This window comes from Pogona vitticeps, chromosome 7 (genome assembly GCF_051106095.1).
Source record: "Pogona vitticeps strain Pit_001003342236 chromosome 7, PviZW2.1, whole genome shotgun sequence".
Taxonomy (NCBI): Eukaryota; Metazoa; Chordata; class Lepidosauria; order Squamata; family Agamidae; genus Pogona; species Pogona vitticeps.
The window spans coordinates 25,143,538-25,161,888 of NC_135789.1; the positions used below are offsets into that span (position 1 = coordinate 25,143,538).

The 18,351-nt window shown below is 54.6% G+C and overlaps 2 protein-coding genes across 3 annotated transcripts; one reads left to right on the plus strand and one right to left on the minus strand.

The window, feature by feature from the left end:
* Positions 1-28: 28 nt before the first annotated feature.
* On the plus strand, positions 29-4,085 carry DNAJC30 (DnaJ heat shock protein family (Hsp40) member C30). Its single transcript, XM_020803966.3, has one exon. It carries the CDS (start codon positions 44-46, stop codon positions 869-871), a length of 828 nt encoding a protein of 275 aa, XP_020659625.3. The 5' UTR covers positions 29-43; the 3' UTR covers positions 872-4,085.
* A 2,334-nt stretch (positions 4,086-6,419) lies between these two features.
* On the minus strand, positions 6,420-18,104 carry VPS37D (VPS37D subunit of ESCRT-I). 2 transcript variants are annotated; one of them, XR_012080690.2, is made up of 5 exons: positions 17,720-18,104; positions 14,047-14,218; positions 13,252-13,334; positions 7,972-11,165; positions 6,420-7,927 (listed from the first exon to the last, which is right to left on the minus strand). XR_012080690.2 is itself a non-coding variant. In XM_072978377.2 (4 exons), the coding sequence occupies exons 1-4, from the start codon at positions 17,849-17,851 to the stop codon at positions 10,677-10,679; spliced, it is 876 nt and encodes a 291-aa protein (XP_072834478.1). In that variant the 5' UTR covers positions 17,852-18,104; the 3' UTR covers positions 6,420-10,676. The 2 variants fall into 2 exon arrangements, 1 of the variants encoding a protein (XP_072834478.1); XM_072978377.2 differs by having other exon boundaries at positions 6,420-11,165.
* Between the last annotated feature and the right edge of the window lie 247 nt (positions 18,105-18,351).

The following is an 18,351-nucleotide window of genomic DNA, read 5'->3' on the forward strand; positions in this document are numbered from 1 at the left end:
CTTCCATTGGCTGTGTAGGAGGGCAGTCCGGCGCCGCCCGCCAATGCTTGCCTTGAGTCCGCCTCCCCCGCATACGGAAGTGCTTCCTCATTGGCTGTCCGGTGCGGAGGTCATTAGCCGGCCGGCTGAGTCGCGGAGCGTTCCGCCATGGCGAAGATTAGCCGCGGCTAGGGTCCCGTTTGACGGCGTTGCCATGGTTTCGGCCGCGGCCTGCGTGGCCCGCAGGGGCGCCTCTCTCCTGCTCGGCGGGCGCAGAGCGGGGCTGCCGGCCCTGGGCTTCCCGGCGGCGGGGTGGCACTCAGGGCCGGGCCAGGGCCGGGGCCCGGCGAGCCCGCGGGGGTCCTCCCCGAAGGGCCTGTACGAGCTGCTGGGGGTGCCTTTGACGGCCACCCAGGCCCAGATCAAGACGGCCTACTACAAGCAGTCCTTCCTCTCCCACCCGGACCGCAACGCCGGCAGCGAGGAGGCGGCCGAGCGCTTCACCCGCGTCAACGAGGCCTACGTGGTGCTGGGCAACGTCAGCCTCCGCAAGAAGTACGACCGGGGCCTCCTCAGCCGGGAGGACCTCCAGACGGCACGCAAGCCCTCGGGGGTCGAGGAGGAGCGGGCCTCGCGGGCGCCCTTCAAGAGAACCACCCAGGCCTACAAGCCCACCTCGAGGCCCGGCGGCAAGCCCATCTTCGACTTCGACCTCTTCTACCGAGCCCACTACCAGGAGCAGCTGGAGCGGGAGCAGTTCCTGCGGAAGAGGCGGGAGGAGAAGAAGAAGATGAAGGAGGGACAGGACATGGAGTTGAAGAAGGAGCTCGCCGAGACCCTCGTCTGCCTCTTCCTACTCGGCGTCGTGGTCGCCACCCTGGGCTTTCTGTGAGCCCGGAAGAGGGGAGAGCCTTCCCGCCACCGAGGAGGAGGAGGAGGAACCTGCCAAGTGGAAGCCATGGCAAAAAGAAAGGCCGTTGGGGGTGTCCTCCTCTGGGAAAACCCGTGGCAAGAAGGCTAGTGCCCTCTTGGCGCTGCAGTCACTCTGGAGGGACAGGCTGCCAGCCTCCCCTCCCCTCCGTGGTCCTCTGGCACCCACAGGACATTATGCAGCATTTTAGAAGGGGCTGAATTATTCTCAGTCATGGGGATTCAACTCAAGAAAGCGAGGTCCCCCCAAGTGTCGGTTCTGCATTAAAAATGCACTTTTCATTGCCTTAGTTCGACCCGGTCTTACCATCCACTTTTTCTAGTTGTCTTGGGTTTGACCCCCCCTCCTGGGGCAATTTTCTTCCAAGGGAAACAAGTGGGGTTGAACCTTTCCTGCCTTTTTGTGCTCTTTAAGGAGAAGCAGACGAAGGTTTTGCCTGTGCCCATGGCAGGTGTACTCCTTTATTTAGTAGCTGCTATCTCAGCAGCTCAACGTTCTTCCTTCCTCCATACACAGATAGGTATTTGACAAGGGTGTGTGGGAGTGAAGGGTGTCAGATCAGTTTCCCTCTTACTGAGGTGGGTTTTTCTGCTTTTATCCTGACAGCTGAACGCTGTTCTAGGGTCCCTCTTCACGTTTGGGCCCTGAGCTGTTTCTGAAGACAAAAGAGGGCTTTTATTTTATTTAATTTAGTAAATGTATACCTCGCCCATCTAGACCAAAGATCTACTCTGGAGAGGGTTGTCACATCTCTCCCTTTAGAGTTGGACGGAGCAACTGGGGGCCTCAGCATTTCTGATCTGCAACGTCCCATCATCCCTAGCCAGTATGCCCAGTGGTGAAGCGATGATGGGAGTTGCAGTCTTGAACACAACTGTATGGCCACTTCTTCCACCCCTGGTTTAAAAGATGCCTCTCTAGATTCAAAAAAGGATACATCATCTCTGTGTAGCTGATGGTGGTTTCTGGTACTTGGAGTTGCGGGGGTGATGGCGTCCTTTTTAGAATGGCTAAATTGCCGTAGATTTCATCCTGGCAGGTCCTGCATTTTGGAATGTGTCAGTGTGGGTGATTTGATTTGCATCATGCACATGGAGTTAAAACAAATGATGTAAACGTGCTTTATTTTAATATATAAAGTCACAGAGGATGATGGTAGAACTGCCTCCTGGTCCTTCCAAGTGGTGATCTCTGCTTCTAACTGACGTGCTTCTGGCTTATTTTAATGGTGCAAGATTTCATTCAGGAATGGGAAGGGCTTGGTGCTCGTTGATTTGCTGAAAGCCAAAGGCTTTATACCCTTAGTAGTAAGATTCCCGAAACTGCGTGTCATTGACCCAAAACCCAAAGAAGGAGCCAAGGACGTCTCTTCACCAGCCTTGTTCTTTTTCTGTTCTCCCAGCAGCAGGCCACTTGGGGGTGATGAGGATAGGGGACATATTTTACCTGCCAGGAGCCTAAACTGCTGTTTCACACTGGATTCACCCCCTTTGCTCTTTCTCTGTTTTTACTTTTGCCACCCTCCTCCCCTTTCTGCTCCCTGTTGAAAGTTAGCTTAAGGACTGCAAATGGTCCCCCTCATTTAATTAATGTATTTGTTTAATTTTTTTTCTCCTTAAAAATAACCCACTTTGATATGGTTTGTCCTGGAAATACACCTTCCTCTTTTTTTTACTCTGATCACAGTGAGGCTCCCGAGTTCAAATGTGGGCTTGGAAGAGCCAACAGTCAAGCCGTTAGAAGGTTGTTTCAAAAAAGAAAAGACTAAAGGGCAGCAAACAGTGAATGAGAGAGAGAGTGACAGAGAGAGGGCGGAAGGGGTGGAGCATGTGTTGATGAAGAAGTTCCTGTAAAAAGAACCAGTCTTGCTTCCTATAATTCTCTGAAGAGCTGAAGCAAGAAGGGAGGGAGGGGAGAAAGGAGAGGAGATGGTTGGTCCACCAGCTCAGCCGCCTCCCCAACGACTCCCTGGTGGCCGGCCCTCCTTTGTTTGTTTTCAAGAGATGGGCTGCGCTTCCTGAGCAGTGCTGCAGGGGGAGCCCTTATCCTGCTTGAGGGCTGCCCGCGGAATACACAATTCTGGCTTTGCAGTCCGGAAAGGGCCCTGCAAGGAGCCCCATACACTCCTGCGCCTGGTTGAATCCAGGGAGGGAGAATGCCTAGCCATGGGGGTGGGAGGGAGAGGAGACGTCTAGTCTTAGGCCAGGTGGCACAAAAGCGGCTGTTAGAAATTGTCTGGGTGAGCTGCTCCGGGCCGATTAGAAGATGACAAAAGAGTCAGGCAAACGGTGGAAGCAGAAAGGGAGCAGGGAGAAGTCAAATGGAAAGTGCGGAGAATCTGAAATGTGTTTCCCCAAAAATGAGCACCTCTTTTGCTGGGGCATCTGAAGCGTTAGTCCCATTTCCTTTTTGTTAGCCTCTGATTCCAGAGAAGTCTCTTGTCTTTCCGAAAACCACCCCCCTCTCCCTATGGTTCCACAGAACAGCTTTCTTTTTCATCTCTTGTGTTCCGTCGTAGAATCCTAACTGCTGTTGTAAAGGCGGGACGAGCCCAGACCTCGAAAGCCATTTGAAAAATCCACCGTCCCTGTGCAGGATGTAGGGAATGGCCTCAGGTACATAGACAAGTTTTTAAGATTCCTTTTCCTCGTGGGCTGGATAGCTCAACGTTTTAAGTCTCTGACTGCCTAGCCAGAGGTTGAGAGTTCAATTCCCTGCTATTTCTCTCCAGATAGAAGAGCCGGCCTGGGTGGCCTTGGGCAAACTGCACAGTCCCAGGCATCCTCCACCTCCCAAGAAGAAAGGGAAAGTTCAACCACTTCCAAGTATTCTCTACTTGAAAACCCCCAAAAAGCTTTTTCATAAGTCAGAACGGGCTTGAGGTCACATGAGGATAATTTATTTCCTCATTAGAATGGACTCACTTGCCTGAGCCCTCTGCAGAGTGTTCTGTGGGTGCCTTGACACTAGCACACAGCACAGTGTCCACCAATTCTTGTCTTCCTTTTGCACAAGCCCTCCCCCCCGAAATGCATCTATATTTTTATAGGGTTGTTTGTTTTTCTGGTCATAAATGCTGTCTGCTGTGTCATGGTATTGTCTGTTTTTAATTTCCTGTAAACTGCCCACTGGATAGAAATGGAATACATAAAATAAATAAATGAAATAAATTTAACTAGGAGTTCACAGTTCGTAGCACAGCTGAAGTGGTAACGAGCACTCTGTACATGCCTAGAAGTGCTCTTGTTAATGCCCATGCACACAGAGGGAAAGAGGCCAGTACGGAGGGTTTTCTCCTTCCCTAGCCAGTGGCAGGATTTGGCCAGCCTTGCCCTCTCCACACAGAGAACAGCCCTGGACCTGAGCAGATTTTTTGTGTCCTGTGGGTTAGGTATTGCAGGCCTCCCTTTGTTCACCTGAGCATCCTCGGTGCCACCCCCAAGGGATTGGGTTCCTACCTCTTGCATTGCCAGGCTCTTGATTGGGTAAGACTACATTGCAGTCACTAGGGGTCCTTGCGGAGCAATGTGGAATGGCAAGCTGTCACACGCTCCTGCTCTCTCGCTGTCTCTTTTTCCCTTCCTTTTGCAGGAGGCTCTGGATGCTGCTGTTGCCAAGGCAACGGGTGGCCCATCAGCAAGCCGGAGAGCCTGGCTGGCCTTCTCTGCCAATCGCAGAGCCCGGCTGGCATCCCAGAGACAGTGGCTGCTGCCTGTAACCAAGGGCTACCCACTGGCAAATGGGGAAGCAGATCTCTCTCTTTTTCTCTCCCTTCCCCTTCTCTCAACCTAAGTGACTGGGAGGGGGCCCTAAAGGTTCCCTCCTCCTCCTCCTCTCTCTCTCTCCCCCCCTCCACATCAGCAGGTACTGAACATCCAGTACACAAGCATAATAACCCGTCTCCAGAGGCGTCTGCAAGGGTGGAATCCAGCCAGTTTCACCTGCTGTGATCCCAGAAAGCTGTGCTTGGTTACGGACGTGGGAGCTGCCACAGCAAGGTTGAACTTTGCTCTCTCCACTGCCGCCGCCACCACCCTGCTCTTCCGCGCAGAATTTCAGGGCAGGAAAGAGGCAGAAGCCTTCGGCCGAAATAAGTGCCGAAGGGACCCAAGTTTGCCTTGTGTAAACACATGCCCTCGGATTGTGCCCCACCATTCCAAGGCAGTGTCTTGAGGGCACCAGGTGGCTGGAAGGTGTCCTAAATCCTAGGTTCCATTTATAGACATAGCCACCCTCTGTGTGCGCCCCCCCTTGGCCAGAGACGGTTTGATTTGGGCCCAAATCAGACTCAGTGTCTCCTGCCTGTACCGGCTGCTCTGCCTGTAAACAAATCAGAGGCTCACATTCTCTCCTGATCTGGGGTTAACCTTTGGCCAGCCCCACACGTCACCTCAAACAGCAGGACGTTTTGAATGTCAGCCGCTGTTCCGGGAGAGGAAGGCCATTTGTCACCGGCTGGCTGGCTGGCTGGCTTTGTTTCTCGTGCTTATTTGTGTTTCCTTGTTAGTTTTGGTTTCCGGTTGTTAATTAAATTCATATTTCATGTTTTGATCAGCAGCACCATTTAAACGGCTCCCCCCCCTCTCCTTCCCTCCCCTCTCGGCAGCCGCCTCTGTTTGTCTGAGCCCCACAGTGCCATCGCCAATATTTTATCTGGTGCTTCTGCCAAACAGCACGGGCGGCTGTGCCGAGGGCCCCCCCCCGTGCCAGCTGCTCCTTCTATATTGGCGGGCTCTCTCCTCAATGCCGACTTCCCTTTGCCACTCATCATTTTGCCCCCCACTTTCCCCCCTGAGGGCTTCCGAATGCTGGACGGAGGCGATCAAGACTTCCCCAGCCCCTCTGCGGTGTGGATGCCAACCGGTTGAGATCGCAGCTTCACAAAGCCCCATCGTAACACCTTTTGTGTCTGTCTGTCAGTTTCTGGCCAGCTGATTTCATGGGCTATAAACTGGGAAGCAGGCCTAAATCTAAACCCTAGGTTTTCACTCTCACCTTGCCTGAGCCTTTGCTTCATGGGGGTGATCCTTCCCACGGGCTGGTGAGGTGCCACGGTTAGGCTGTTTGCCTGGGGCTTCTAAATTGGGGTTCCAGTCGGCCCTGCGCCATGAAATGCACAGGGTGAACTCTGGCCGGTTGCTCCAGATCGTCTTGATCTACCTCGCCATAATGTGTTTTTTGTCAGTGGATGAGTCACCTATGGGGACCTTTAGAGGAAACGTGAGATGCAGATGTAGCAAATAGTAATCCAGACTTTGATAGCCAGGATGGCGTAGTAGAAAGGGTTGATGCACTAGGACTCAGGAGACCTGGGGGCAAATCCTCATTGTAGACACTCATCGGGGGGATGACACACTCTGAACATCTCCCACACCCTGAAAACCCTCTTAGGTTGACTGTAAGACAGAAGCAATGTGTTTCAGTCGAGCAGGGAAACCCCTCACTCTAGCTGATGTTGCCAGAGTCTGGCCAAACGAAACCACTTCAGAAAAAGGCCGCATACCGAAAATGTATTACTTAAATTTATTCCAAAGAATATTATATATAGATAAGATATATATATAATATTCCACACTTATGTTTCCACACTTAAATGTTTCCAAAAACGTTACATGGAAGGAAAAAAAAAAGGAAAAAACCGTTCACGAAGACAGCATGAGGTCTACCTTGAAGCTGCCAAAATTGGATGAACTTGGGGAAAGACACTCTCTTTCCTCACCCCCCCGGCTTGACACGTGTAAAGTTTTGCAGCACGTCCTGAAAGAAAGAGTTCTGATTTGTGCGTTAACGAAAGGGGAGAGGGTGTGTGTGTCCCACGGAAGTTTCAGAGGTAGGGAGATTTGTCTGGAAACCATCCTGCTCTCCCCCTCCAGTCCTTTTAAAACCGCAGAACAATTAAACCGGCAAATTTACATTCCAAGAGTCCAGGCTCAAGGTTTGCTTGAGGAATTTTGAGGAATCAGGGGTTGGTTCTCTGGATCTGTGGGATTCCCACCCCACCTGCCTGTCCCTCCCACCCACCCCAAAGAAGTCCCTGGATGGAGGCACTGCCAAGTTTGAAACCAGCTGTCCAAGTTTGCTTCTTTGAAAAACAGAAACAAAACAAACCCTAGTCATCAATTTAAGGAAACCAAACAAAACCCAACTCAGCCTCAGTGCTAGAAAACTAGCCACTTTAAATTTGCATGCATTTAAATGAATTAACATATAATTGAACCATGGTCCTTTCTGCCCACTTTTCCCCCACCCCTTCTTTTCCTTGCGAGGGGCAGGAAGCCAGGACGGGACGTTTTCAAGCAAATTTTGGCAACTAGGAAATTTCCCTGTAAAAAGGATGGCACAAGGATTCTCCTAACGCAATGCCCACTCCACCTTTCCTGGTTAAAAAGTGAAAGTTGAGGTCAATTCAAGGCTGCTGTTGTTGCATGTAAGCCACCATAGCCGAAAATGGACCTTCCAGCGTCAGGAGCAGTCTATCTTGAATGTTGCTGGGGATCAAGGAACCAATGGGTGAAGGTTCTCACAGGCTTTGCCTTTTGACTTCCTAGAAGCTGAAGATGGACCGTTGGTGGCGGCTTTTCAGCCCTCTATGGATACTGGCCTGGGAAACTCAGTTTAGAAAAGCACTGTTTCGGGGCAAGGATTAAAATTTAGAATGATATCCTTTACATGGAGGTGGCCAAGGAGACTTTTGGTTCTCCCAATATTTGGGGCTTCAGTTTCTAGATGCCCCAGCTGCTGCGGCCAGGATGATGGGAGTTGTTGTTGAAAAGCAAAACCCCAAGAGGGTGAAAGATTCCCACCCTCTCTGCAGTGAAATGAAAACTGGGCAAATGAATGCTTTCAAAAATGCCCCTAAACTTTCTAACAAACTTTTAAAGTTTTTTTTTTCCTTTTCAATTACTCTTTGTGAAGTTATCTCCTTTAAATGAAACATGGAAGAGTTCGAGATTCCTGATCAAATGTGGGAATAATTTAATAATGAGTTGGTGCAACATTTAGTTGCAGCTTTCCAGCCTCACGGCTTACTGTATTCAGCCGTGGCCTCCCAGATTCGTAACCTCACTCCCACTGACAAGCTATGTAAGGATCCTGCATTCACTCCCGCCCCTAACTAGCTGGTTTTGTGCTGGAAAAAAGAAGCCACTTTGATTGCTGATGGGACAGAAAATGTAGGAAGAAAACAGAAAGGCCAAGAGCTGAGCTGGGGGTGTTATTTGTAGGAAGCCAGGGACGAGCCGAGATGAGCCAGCGAATCTGTTCTTGACTCTGGGACGTGAGAAACGGTGCCAACAGTGCCTCTGAGCATGCACAGAGCCTGTTTCCTTTTTCCCTGCCTGTGCAGCCATTTTCCCTGCTGTTTTGCATTCACCCATGCTCCATGGGAGGGGAACGGATGCAGCAAAAGACAGGTCAACCAAGCCCCCAACTTGGAGATGATGGAGTTGAGTGGAAGGGTGGGGAGAGGGCTTTTGTTTCGAAGGCTTTTCTCTCCCCACCGCGGATCCTGTGGCTGAGTAGTTGCACCAACAGGATCAGATGAAGCTGGTCATCTCTCTCCAGATCTGAGACGATACCCCAGATAGCCACGCTCCCCCCCTAAACCGCTTGGCCATCACCTCCTCTGCTAGTGTCTGGGGCGGCTCTTCTCTGTCCCAGCAGGCTCAGCTGTTCCCATTATCCTTCACTGGTAGTGAGATTGGCCAGAGCAGATGGGACCTGGAGTTCAAGAACCCCTGGAGGCTGATGGCCCTTCAGGCAATAAATTTTTCCTGGGTTCTAGTCTGAAGCCAAGGGAGCTTTCCATGGTGCTGAACCAGAACTTGTTTTTTTAATGTAGTTTCAGCACCTCGGAGAGCGGCTTTTGGGTTTAGTTTAAATCCTGGAGCAAATTCCTCACCCCACTGACATGGGGGTGGTGGGGGGGAAAGAGCCTGATTTCACATGCCTGAGAGCGCGGAGGTGAAATCTCACTGCATCCCTTCACAAGTGTGTTTACCAAAGGAAATCTCGTTGGTCATCTGAATGCAACATTTCAAGAATTGGAGCCTGGATTTCTGAATCTTTCTGGCACTGCAAGGAAAAAAACAGCCCCATCGAATGTTGAAAACAGGAGAGAAGGGTGGGATTCATTCCTAGGCCTTGAGGGAATGATATGGCTCCATTTCTCCAAAGGAAATGACCAAGTCATTCCCTCTTTACCGCCTGCCATTTTCCACCTCTGGAAAAGAAGGGCCAAGAGGGAGTGACTCGTTCAGAGACACAGCGGGCAAGCTCTTCAAGAGACAGCTCTCATAACCCAAGCAAACAATTGGTATCTTGACATCTGCAAAGGCTCCCTCCGTGTGCATGGAGGGGGCATTCTTATTAGGAGAATAAAAGGTTTTTCAATCTGTTCCCTGCTCCCTCCACTAGTTTTTCTGCCCATGTGTGTGTGTTTTTTTAAAAAAAATTCAGGTTTAGCAAGCAGGTTCAAGTTGGAAGAAAGTTTGCTTGAAAACATCCCCTTTCCTTGCCCTTAAGAAACCACCACCTCCAATTTGGCACCTTTCTGATGCCCTGGACTACAATTCCCAGAACGCTGCTGGCTGGGGATTCTGGGATTGTCACCCGACACAGCAAGAGGCACCCATTTAGGGGAAGCGGCTGGGGACCATTAGCCGGGGGAGGGGGGCTACCACTTCCTTTCTCACCGTGCATACCCTGTGGAGACCGTCTGTTTTTGTGTGTGTGTGTGTGTGTGTGTGTGTGTGTGTGTGTGTGTGTGTGTGTGTGTGTGTGTGTGTGTGTGTGTGTGTGTGTGTGTGTGTGTGTGTCTATGCTGGTTATTAACCCATTCTCTAGCTGCTGAGTAACTTTGGGCTATATTTTCTACCCTGTGCTTCACAACTTCAACCCCCCCATCCCCAAACAAGCCCCTCCCACTGCCGTACTGCAAGCCCCGCTCCCAAGTCCTCTCTCAAGGCCGAATGCGAGGGCAGAAATGTGGCCGCCAGTTGCCAACCCCTCTTCCGCCTCTCTGCGCGTCTCCTCGCCCTCTCCTTCCTGCTAAAGATTGCTGCGCTCCATGTCCTAATCCCATTTGGCAAACACACCCCCAAGACACTCCCCCGGCGACTTTTCCCGCCGGCTACCCAAACGGGGGGTGCTTGTGCTTAACAAGGAATCCGCTCGCGGGCTGAAAAAGTGGGGTGGGTGGGTGGAGAGTGCCGGATGGGGGAGCAGGCAGCAGGCGGCAGCCAGAGGTGGCAAAACCCAGCATTGGAAAAAGCCATGGGCAGCCTTAGATGTTATTCTCTCTCTCTCTCTCTCTCTCTTTCTCTCTCAAGTAAGTGTAACAGGTACAAGATGGAGGCAGATGCTAAGGCTGAGTAGACTCCCCCTATTTCTAAGCATTGGGAATGACGTGCCCCCCCCTGCCCCACTCCTCCTGCCATCTCTGTCATCCTGCCCTTGATGTTACATTTTCCAGTTGCCCCAGACAGACAGAGGGGAAGAGAGGGGTGGCAAATGCAGGGGAACAGGGGCGAGGGCGGGGTGGGGGGAGAAAGCGCAGAGGAGGAGGGGGGGCATCTAAATCATAGAAGGCATTGGCAGCCAGAGAGAACAGAGAGAGCCGGTTCTCTGCCACCGGCCCGTCCCACCCCCAGCAAGTCCGGGAGGGTGGCGTTCGTGGGCGAGCCAGTGTCCCATCTCGAACCCCAGCACATCTTGGCTCGTGTCAGAGGCTCCGGTCAAAAAGGTCCTGCCGGCGGCGCCGGGCCGGCTACCGGTGCGGCGGCTCTTTCTTCTTCTGCTGGTGAGGCAGGTGAGCCTGGGGGAGGTGGATGTGTCCGATCAGGCTCAGCGGGGAGCTGACGAAGGGGGCCGTGGGGTGCGAGGCGGCCAGGGCCGGCAGGCAGCACTTTTGAGGGGGCGCAGCGGCCACGGGGATGGGGAGCACCGCCTCGGAGGGGATCAGGAAGGCCGGGGCCAAGCGGAGCTGGAAGACCTTGGGAGGGGGGCCGTTCGGCGCCGGCGCAGCCGGAGCTAAGGTTGCGGGAGCCGGGAGCGCCGGGGAGGTGGCCGGCGGCAGCGGCTGCTCCTCGCCCCCGGGGCTGGGCTTCTCTGGGGTCTTGGCTTTCTCCAGCTGCAGGATCTCCTGGAGTTTCTCCAGCTGGGTGCGGCGGAGGTGGGACATCATCCGAGTGTGCTGGAAGGTGTCCACAAAGGTCTCGATGGGGAGGTCCCAGCAGAGGAAGTGTTGCATCTGCTCCTGTGGGGAAAGGCGGATAAGCCCGTGAAGGTTTCATGCAGCACCCGGTCCATTTCCGGTTCTCTGCCACCGGTGGCGGTCAGTAGCACTGGTCAGTAGCCAAACCCACCCAAAAGCTGTCCAAGGCTCTTTTCACAACCCTCTCCTCCTCCTCCTTCTCTCTCATGCCCCATTACGAGGCAGGACTCCCGTTTCTCTGGTTTTCCCCAGGCCTAGATTTGGCCCCCCCAGGCAAGTCTCAGGGACAGAGGCTGGGGTGTCCGTCAACCTGTCCCTCCTTCGCTGAGACCTGCAGGAAAAAAAGGGTGGTGTTCGGCACGGAGCCGATGCCATGCCCAAGGAATGCCCCGCAGAGCTTTCCAAGGGGCAGCATCGTTAGCAGCCGAAACATCAAAAGTCTTGTGGCTTCGTTGAAGACTAATGAAGTTTTAGCAGGCCTAAATGTGGGCAGATGGCAGCTCACGTTTTGGGATGGATCTAAAGAAATGGGCTCAAGTCCACGGAAGCTGAGGCTGATGAGACCTGCTCGGCCCAAACACGGTTCGATCGTACGGTGCACGCAAGAGCCATCATGTGGACGGCTGTCCCTTCTCTGCCATCTGCAGAAGGAGGTGCTCACGATATGACATCAAAGCCCCTTGGTTGCCTAGGGCTTGTTCTCCACCTTGTATAACCTCAGGTGAGGCTGAGCGGAGGATGCTCACCTCTGGAGCTGTTACTCCCCACATTGCCAAAGAGGTTTTTCTTGTTTCAGCTCCTTGTGTTCTGTGAGCACAAGACACACGCCCTCTCCTGCCCCAGCTCAGGGTAATGTGAGTCTCCACCTCGCAGACCTAACTGGGCTGCAGGGAGCCAGATCTGGCTTGCAGACCATCCAGAGGAAACCCGTGCCCAGTGTACAGATGTGGGAGAATCCTTAGCGTGATCTCTGATCGCTGCTAAAAGAGATCCTTCCTGTCTCTGGTGAAGTAGATTTTTCGGGATGGTGTGAGTTGTTGGCAAGGGCTTATGTTCTTATTCTGTTTATAACCCAGCAAGAGAACTCACAGGCAAATGCAGAGTGCACCTCGGAGAGAAGGGAAAACATGACGTCTGCAACCGGAAACGTCGTGTGGATGTTGAAAGATGAAATGGCACAAGCGAGAATCTACAGTTTCCGCACCCTTGGGCCAAAAATCACATTGCTACTCTTGGCCAGAACAGACCCACTGAATAAATCCTATTGATGGAACGGGTCTACTCTAGCTGGGATTAATTCTTGGATTTAGGCCTAGGGATCCCATCTCTCACGTCCCCCCGACTGAGCTTCCCACAGGGACAAAATGCTACGTCCCCACACAAAAAGACCACAGATCCTATCCAGTGCGGATGTAAAAGGATTTTACATATGCACTGGGGGTGGGCAATCTCAGCCACTCCCCTCCCATGGAAAAAAAATCCCATTGAAGCCAGAAAGGGCTCAGCGTTGCCTGTCCCCCTCCTCAGACAACACAGCATCTTATGGGGCGTGAGCAACTGTTTCTGCAGCCAGGTGAGAAGAAAATAAAATGAAAGAAACTTTGCTCCTTCTTCCTTCAGGGGGAAAACAAGGCACTTGGGTCCTTCGCATGTCAGGCACGTAAAAAAGGGGTTAGGCAATGTGACTCCTTTGACAGCAGGCATGGGCAAAGCGCAAGCAGGATGTGCCCCCCCCCCCCATTGAAGCCACCCTGTGCAACTCTCTGGACAAGCCCCATGCCTGGAAAAAAGGGAAGCAAAACTAGAACCTGGGACGCGAGGACTGAGTATTTTTCAAATGGTTAATACTTTTCAGCATCCTCCCATCTTTGGGGTGTGTGTGTGTGTGTGTGTGTGTGTGTGTGTGTGTGTGTGTGTGTGTGTGTGTGTGTGTGTGTGTGTGTGTGTGTGTGTGTGTGTGTGTGTGTGTGTGTGTGTGTGTGTGTGTGTGTGTGTGTGTACACACATGGCACTTGTTCCCTGGACTGGTCCTTGTTCTACAACGGGCCCATGAGCCTTGCCCGGCAGAAAGCCGACCCTGCGGTGCAGGCCACCACCACCCCCCGCCAACCCCGGGCGAGCAGCTCACCTCCACTTTGGACTCCACGCTGTCCAGCTCCGCCTGCAGCCTGCTGAGGGCGTTCTCGGGGGTCCACTTGGCCATGCAGGCCCCTGCAGGGCAGACGACACCCTCAGCATCATCAGACACCCTTTCCCCGGTGAGTCAAAAAGACAACACAGTGATAAAAGCAAGTGCAGGGGTTCCTTGGGGGGCTCCAGGCAACCCGCTGGGAAGCATCATGTCATTCTTCCCGGGCAGGCGGAAGGCAAAAGAAGAAAGGAACAGCTGCGGGGCTGTGGGGCATCAGGGCCGTGGGGTGGGTGGGCTGGGATACGGCCCATCCGGTTCATTCTCCCGCCTGTCTATCTCAGCCTGGCCCACCTTGCAGGACTGTTGTGTCCATAAAGCATGGAGAAAGGGAGTCCCATCAGGTCCCTTTGCGGCTAAGGCAGAAGACAAACACAGCACAGAAAACCTCCATCTCAGTTAGCAAAAGGACTTTGGAGCTGGGGGCGTTTGAAATAGGAGGAAGGTTTTATAAATAAGCCAAACCTGGTTTGTTGTTACTCTGCCAGACATTCATGGCTTGAGCTCTGTTTCAGGATGATTCAAATAAATGTCACAGACTCTTGCTATCCCAGACTCCCTGCCTCACCGGGTGGTTGTGAGGATGATGCTTGAGACCCCAGCCGTCCCCTTGTGCTCCCCGAAGGCCAGGTGGAGGGATAAGCGGAAGAACCGAAGAACAAAGGGCTCCCCTTCCCAATGGGTGGGCCGGGGTGGGGGTGGGGGTGGGGGTTCCGCCGCCAGATCCCTGCTCACCCAGGCGCTGCTGCTTGTCCCGGCAAGTCTCGCGCAGTTCCCGCAGCTCCTGGTACTTGATGGCCAGCGAGGCTTTGCCGTTCTCCAGCCGCGGCTGCAAGGCCAGGTTCTGCTTGGCCAGGGTGTAGTTGGAAGCCAGGCGCATCTCCCGCTCCAGCTGCAGGTTCTGGAACTGCAGAGACAGACAATGGGGGCACGGCTTCAGGGGCTCCCGGTCCCCCACCCCAAACCTCCACACCTCACCCTGGCTTCCTTGCTCACTCGCACGCGCTCTGAGATTTCTCCAGAATGGCAGAAGGACCGTGAGCTGTCCCTATGAGAATGCCAAGTATTTGCAGAAGGCTTGGTCTTGGTGGAGCTATCAAGAGCCACTGGCTTTGCAAAAGAACTGTTTCTATTTGTGATTGTCTGTGGGTGTCTCTGGGTGCAGCTTGACTCACTCCCTCGAGTGACCTCTTTGCCCTCAGACCCCTTTTCTGCCCTTCCTGTTGTCAGCACGGGTGTAAATTTCTCAGGGTGCTGATCTGCACCCCTCTGTTTTGTGGAACAGCTACCTTGGCGATGCTGTGTTGTTGTTGTCATCGTGGCGGTTTTTAACTACACAACTGGCCGACAGGTTTTTGCGAACACAACAGCTCAGCCCCCTTGGCACAAACGAGATCTGATGGTCTGGAAAGCCGCACCATAGTGAACAACAACACAACACAACCTAACTTCCTCCATGATGTCCGTGTCCTTATGGGACCCAAACCCTCCAGAAAAAAACAAGGACATATTTCAGCAAAGAAAGAGATTGGTGAGCCTCAAAGGGGATAGATAGATCTGTGGCCTTCCTGTGTTGAAGATGAACCACCATTCCCATCATCCACACCAACGGCTAGGCTAACTGGGGCTCTCGGGGACCAGAATCCAGCAATATCTGGAGGTCCATCTGTTTGCTTCCTCACTTGGGCACCCATTTTTTCTTCTTCAAAAGAAAGGGTCCACCCATCACTTCATGATTCAAAATACAGGACAAAAATCACGAGTTCAAGACCAAGTCATGACAAGAGTCTCCTCCAAGCTACCTCTAATTCTGTCATGCCAGTACTGACCCCAGAATGAGAACTGGGATTCGAGAGGTCTTGGATTCAAATCCCACCCCACATGGACAGCACCTCCGCTTGCAACATGAGGCTCAAAAGGCTAGCCCGCCTTACAAGAGCGTCGTACTACCAACCACGTCTCTGAACGGCTCAGAAGCTCAAAGCAAGCCAGCTAAGCATAGACCATCTCCCTCTGTGATATACATACCAAGCTGTGCTCACTTCTAATGATTAAAAAAAATCGGAGAGGGGTGGGTTAGATTTTCCTATTGTGGTCCACAGTGCAGTCTTTGGGGCTGTGTCATATATGTGAGGATATATGTCGTGGCTCAATTCCCCCCCCCTTTTAATGTGTGGGGCTGACCTACAAGGAGCAGAAGGTCTGGGTTCCTCGACAAGGTTGCCACTCAAAAAATAGAAGGAGAAAAATGTTGGATCTTCCCTTTAATAGTTATTGGGGGGGGGGGGATCTGGGAGGTTACTGCATCTGGGAAACAGAAGAAGAGACGATCCCCTAACCCTAATTCTCACTACTCAGACAACCTACAAAGCCACCACACAGACCATCTGCCACGGTCGCTTTCCCCACCACCGTTCCCTATGTAGGAGCTGAATGGGCTTGACTGTGGCAGGTCGCAGCGGGCAGGAGACTCTGGAGATTTCAGCTCCTGAGACTCTGCCTGGCCTGCTGCCCTTACTAAGCCTCAGAAGGAGATGGTCCCGGGCTTCTGGCCTCTGGTTTCAAATGGGCATGTGCCTGATTCGTTCCCCACCGAGAAAGAAACCAGCCTTTCATGCGAGGTTCGTTGATATTAACAACTGATGAAAATGTGACGCCCCTTTAAGCCCGAGTTCGGGTCGCGCCCGGGGATGGGTCGACCCTCCAAGTGCCCGGCCCTCTTTCTCTCATCTGAGGTGAGGGAGCCAAGATGGGAAGCCTTCGCCCTCAAGTCTGGCCACCTCTGGGGGACCTCAAATCTAGGCACACACACCCCAATCTTGACCCCCTTCCCTCCCTTGCAAGAACAGCCCCCGGCACTGAGAGGGGGCAGAAGCAGAGGGGGGGTGGCTGTTGTTCTGGCGCAGTTAACCCGGAGCAAAAGGGGAGGAAAGCTAGGCGGTCGCTTGCTCCCTTGTTGTAAAGGAGGCCCGGAAGGTGCCTTTTGGAGACGGGCAGCCCCCCCCCCGACCATGTCTTTTCTTGGGAGAGAGGGGGGGATGACCAAGGGGGTGCGTGACGAGGCGAGGGAGCTGATCTGAATGGGCCAGGGAAGGTTTGGGGGGCCCAAGGAAAAGGGGCGGGGACTCCTCGGAAGCAGGGAGCTCACTGGATGTAAAGGGAAAGGAGGGGGGGTGTCGAGGCGGCTTTGTTTCTATGGCTGTCACGAAAGGGAAAAGGCACCGCCAGTGGTGATCAAGATGCATGGAGCCTATTAGCAGCCACTGTATTTCCCCACCACCACCACCTTCTTCGCTCCCCCCTCCACCACCACCCCGAAAATCCTTCACCAAAACACAATACATCTCGCCCGCCTGGCTAGACAGAAGCCTCTCTCTGCCCCCCCCTCACCCCCACCCCTCCCACTTCCTGAAATCGGGGCTGCAGAAAAACAACAGAGGCTGGCGGGGTTTTTGGGGGGGGCGGCACCATGGGAGGAGGGGGCCCAGCCGAACTCTCCAGTTGCCCAAAAAGAGGGGAAGGGGAGGGCCCGAGCCAGGATGGGGCCCCTGGCCACCAGACAAAAGCCTGGAGGAGGCCTCCCCAGCATTACACACACACACACACACACACACACACACACACACACACACACACACACACACACACACACACACACACACACACACACACACACACACAGAGTCCGAATCCATCTCCCCCCCCCCCAAAGCCAAGGTGGATGGCTGTCCTTCCAGCCCCCCCCACCCCCAGATGGAGGGTGGTGTCCCCAGCAGATTGTCATGCGCCTGCACCCCCCTCCAGTGACAAAGAAGGAACCCCCCTCCCTGAAAGGGCTGTTCTTGGGGGGGGCTGGGCTCCTCTTTGGGGGGGAGGGGGTCTTTGAGCAGCTGTTAGAGGCAGGTGCCTGGGTGGGAGGGACAGCCCCCCACAAAGTCCTGGCAAGGGCAGACTGGGCAAAGCACACGGGGGGGGGCTTTTTGGGGGTGCCCCGTTTAGGGTCACGATCCTCTTTGGAAAGGCTGCCCCCCCAGGAGGGTCCCCAGTCGCGGCCTGGATGGGCTGTCTCCCTCCCCAACCCCCCGAGTGGGCACCCAAGCTGCGGAGAGGGGAGGGGATGAGGACCCTTGGGGGGCCATCCGAGGGGCAGAGAGCCCCCCCAAAGGCACCGCTGCCCCTTGGGAGGCTCTGGATTTTAGAGGGCGAAGGGGGGGCATGGCGGGCAAGGCGGGCGAGCCGAGCCTTGGCATGCCCCGGGGAGGGGACCCTGCCGGAAGGCAGCAGGATGCGACCCTCTTGTTCCTCCTGCCCACCCCCCAAGCCCTTGCGAGAGCCCGATCCTTCCTCCGCGGGGGCCCGATCCTGGAGGGGGAGCCCGAGGGCGGGAGGGAGGGAGGATCCGGCTTACCTTCCTGCTCAGCTTGACGATGCGCTCCAGCCACGTCTCGTCCCGCATCAGGGCGCGGAGCTGCGCGGTGCTGAGCGCCCCGAAGCCCAGGTCCACCGCCGACGAGCCCCGCGGGCCCCGATCGCGCTCCATGGTGGCGTGGGCCGGGAGGGCCACCGGAGCGGCGGGCGGGCGGGCGGACAGACAGAAGGATGGGTGGACGGGATGGACGGACCGACGGACGGACAGAAGGATGGAGCGGCGGCGGCGGCGGCGGCCGCACCTGGACCAGCGCGATCCGGCACCTGCACCTGCAGCGCCGCCGCGCACCGCCAGAGGGCGCTCCCGCCCCGACGTTCTTAAAGGGCCCGCTGCGGCGGCGGCGGCGCGGCGGCGGTTGCCGTCCTCCGTGCGTTGGAGGCGGGAGAGCGGAGCGGGGCGGGGCTCCCGGGGAGAGGGCGGGTCCGCCACGCCCCCTCTGGGACCGCCACGCCCACTCTGCAAGCCGCTCCTCCCTCGCCCGGAGCGGGAGAAGCGGCGGCTGTCGCTTCTGCCTGGGCAGCAGCCTTCAAGTGGAGCAAGAGCTTCTGAACATGTGCAGAGTGCCCACCCCTGACTCGGCCCTCCCCTGCCGGAGGCGCCTTCCAGACAGG

Coding starts and splice junctions, on each gene's coding strand:
- DNAJC30 (XM_020803966.3), top strand. CDS start 44: ATGCTTGCCTTGAGTCCGCCTCCCCCGCATACGGAAGTGCTTCCTCAT.
- VPS37D (XM_072978377.2), bottom strand. CDS start 17,851: ATGGAGCGCGATCGGGGCCCGCGGGGCTCGTCGGCGGTGGACCTGGGC. Junction 14,219..17,719: donor TCGTCAAGCTGAGCAGGAAG/GTAAGCCGGATC, acceptor CTGTCTCTGCAG/TTCCAGAACCTGCAGCTGGA. Junction 11,166..13,251: donor GCGTGGAGTCCAAAGTGGAG/GTGAGCTGCTCG, acceptor CTTTCCCCACAG/GAGCAGATGCAACACTTCCT.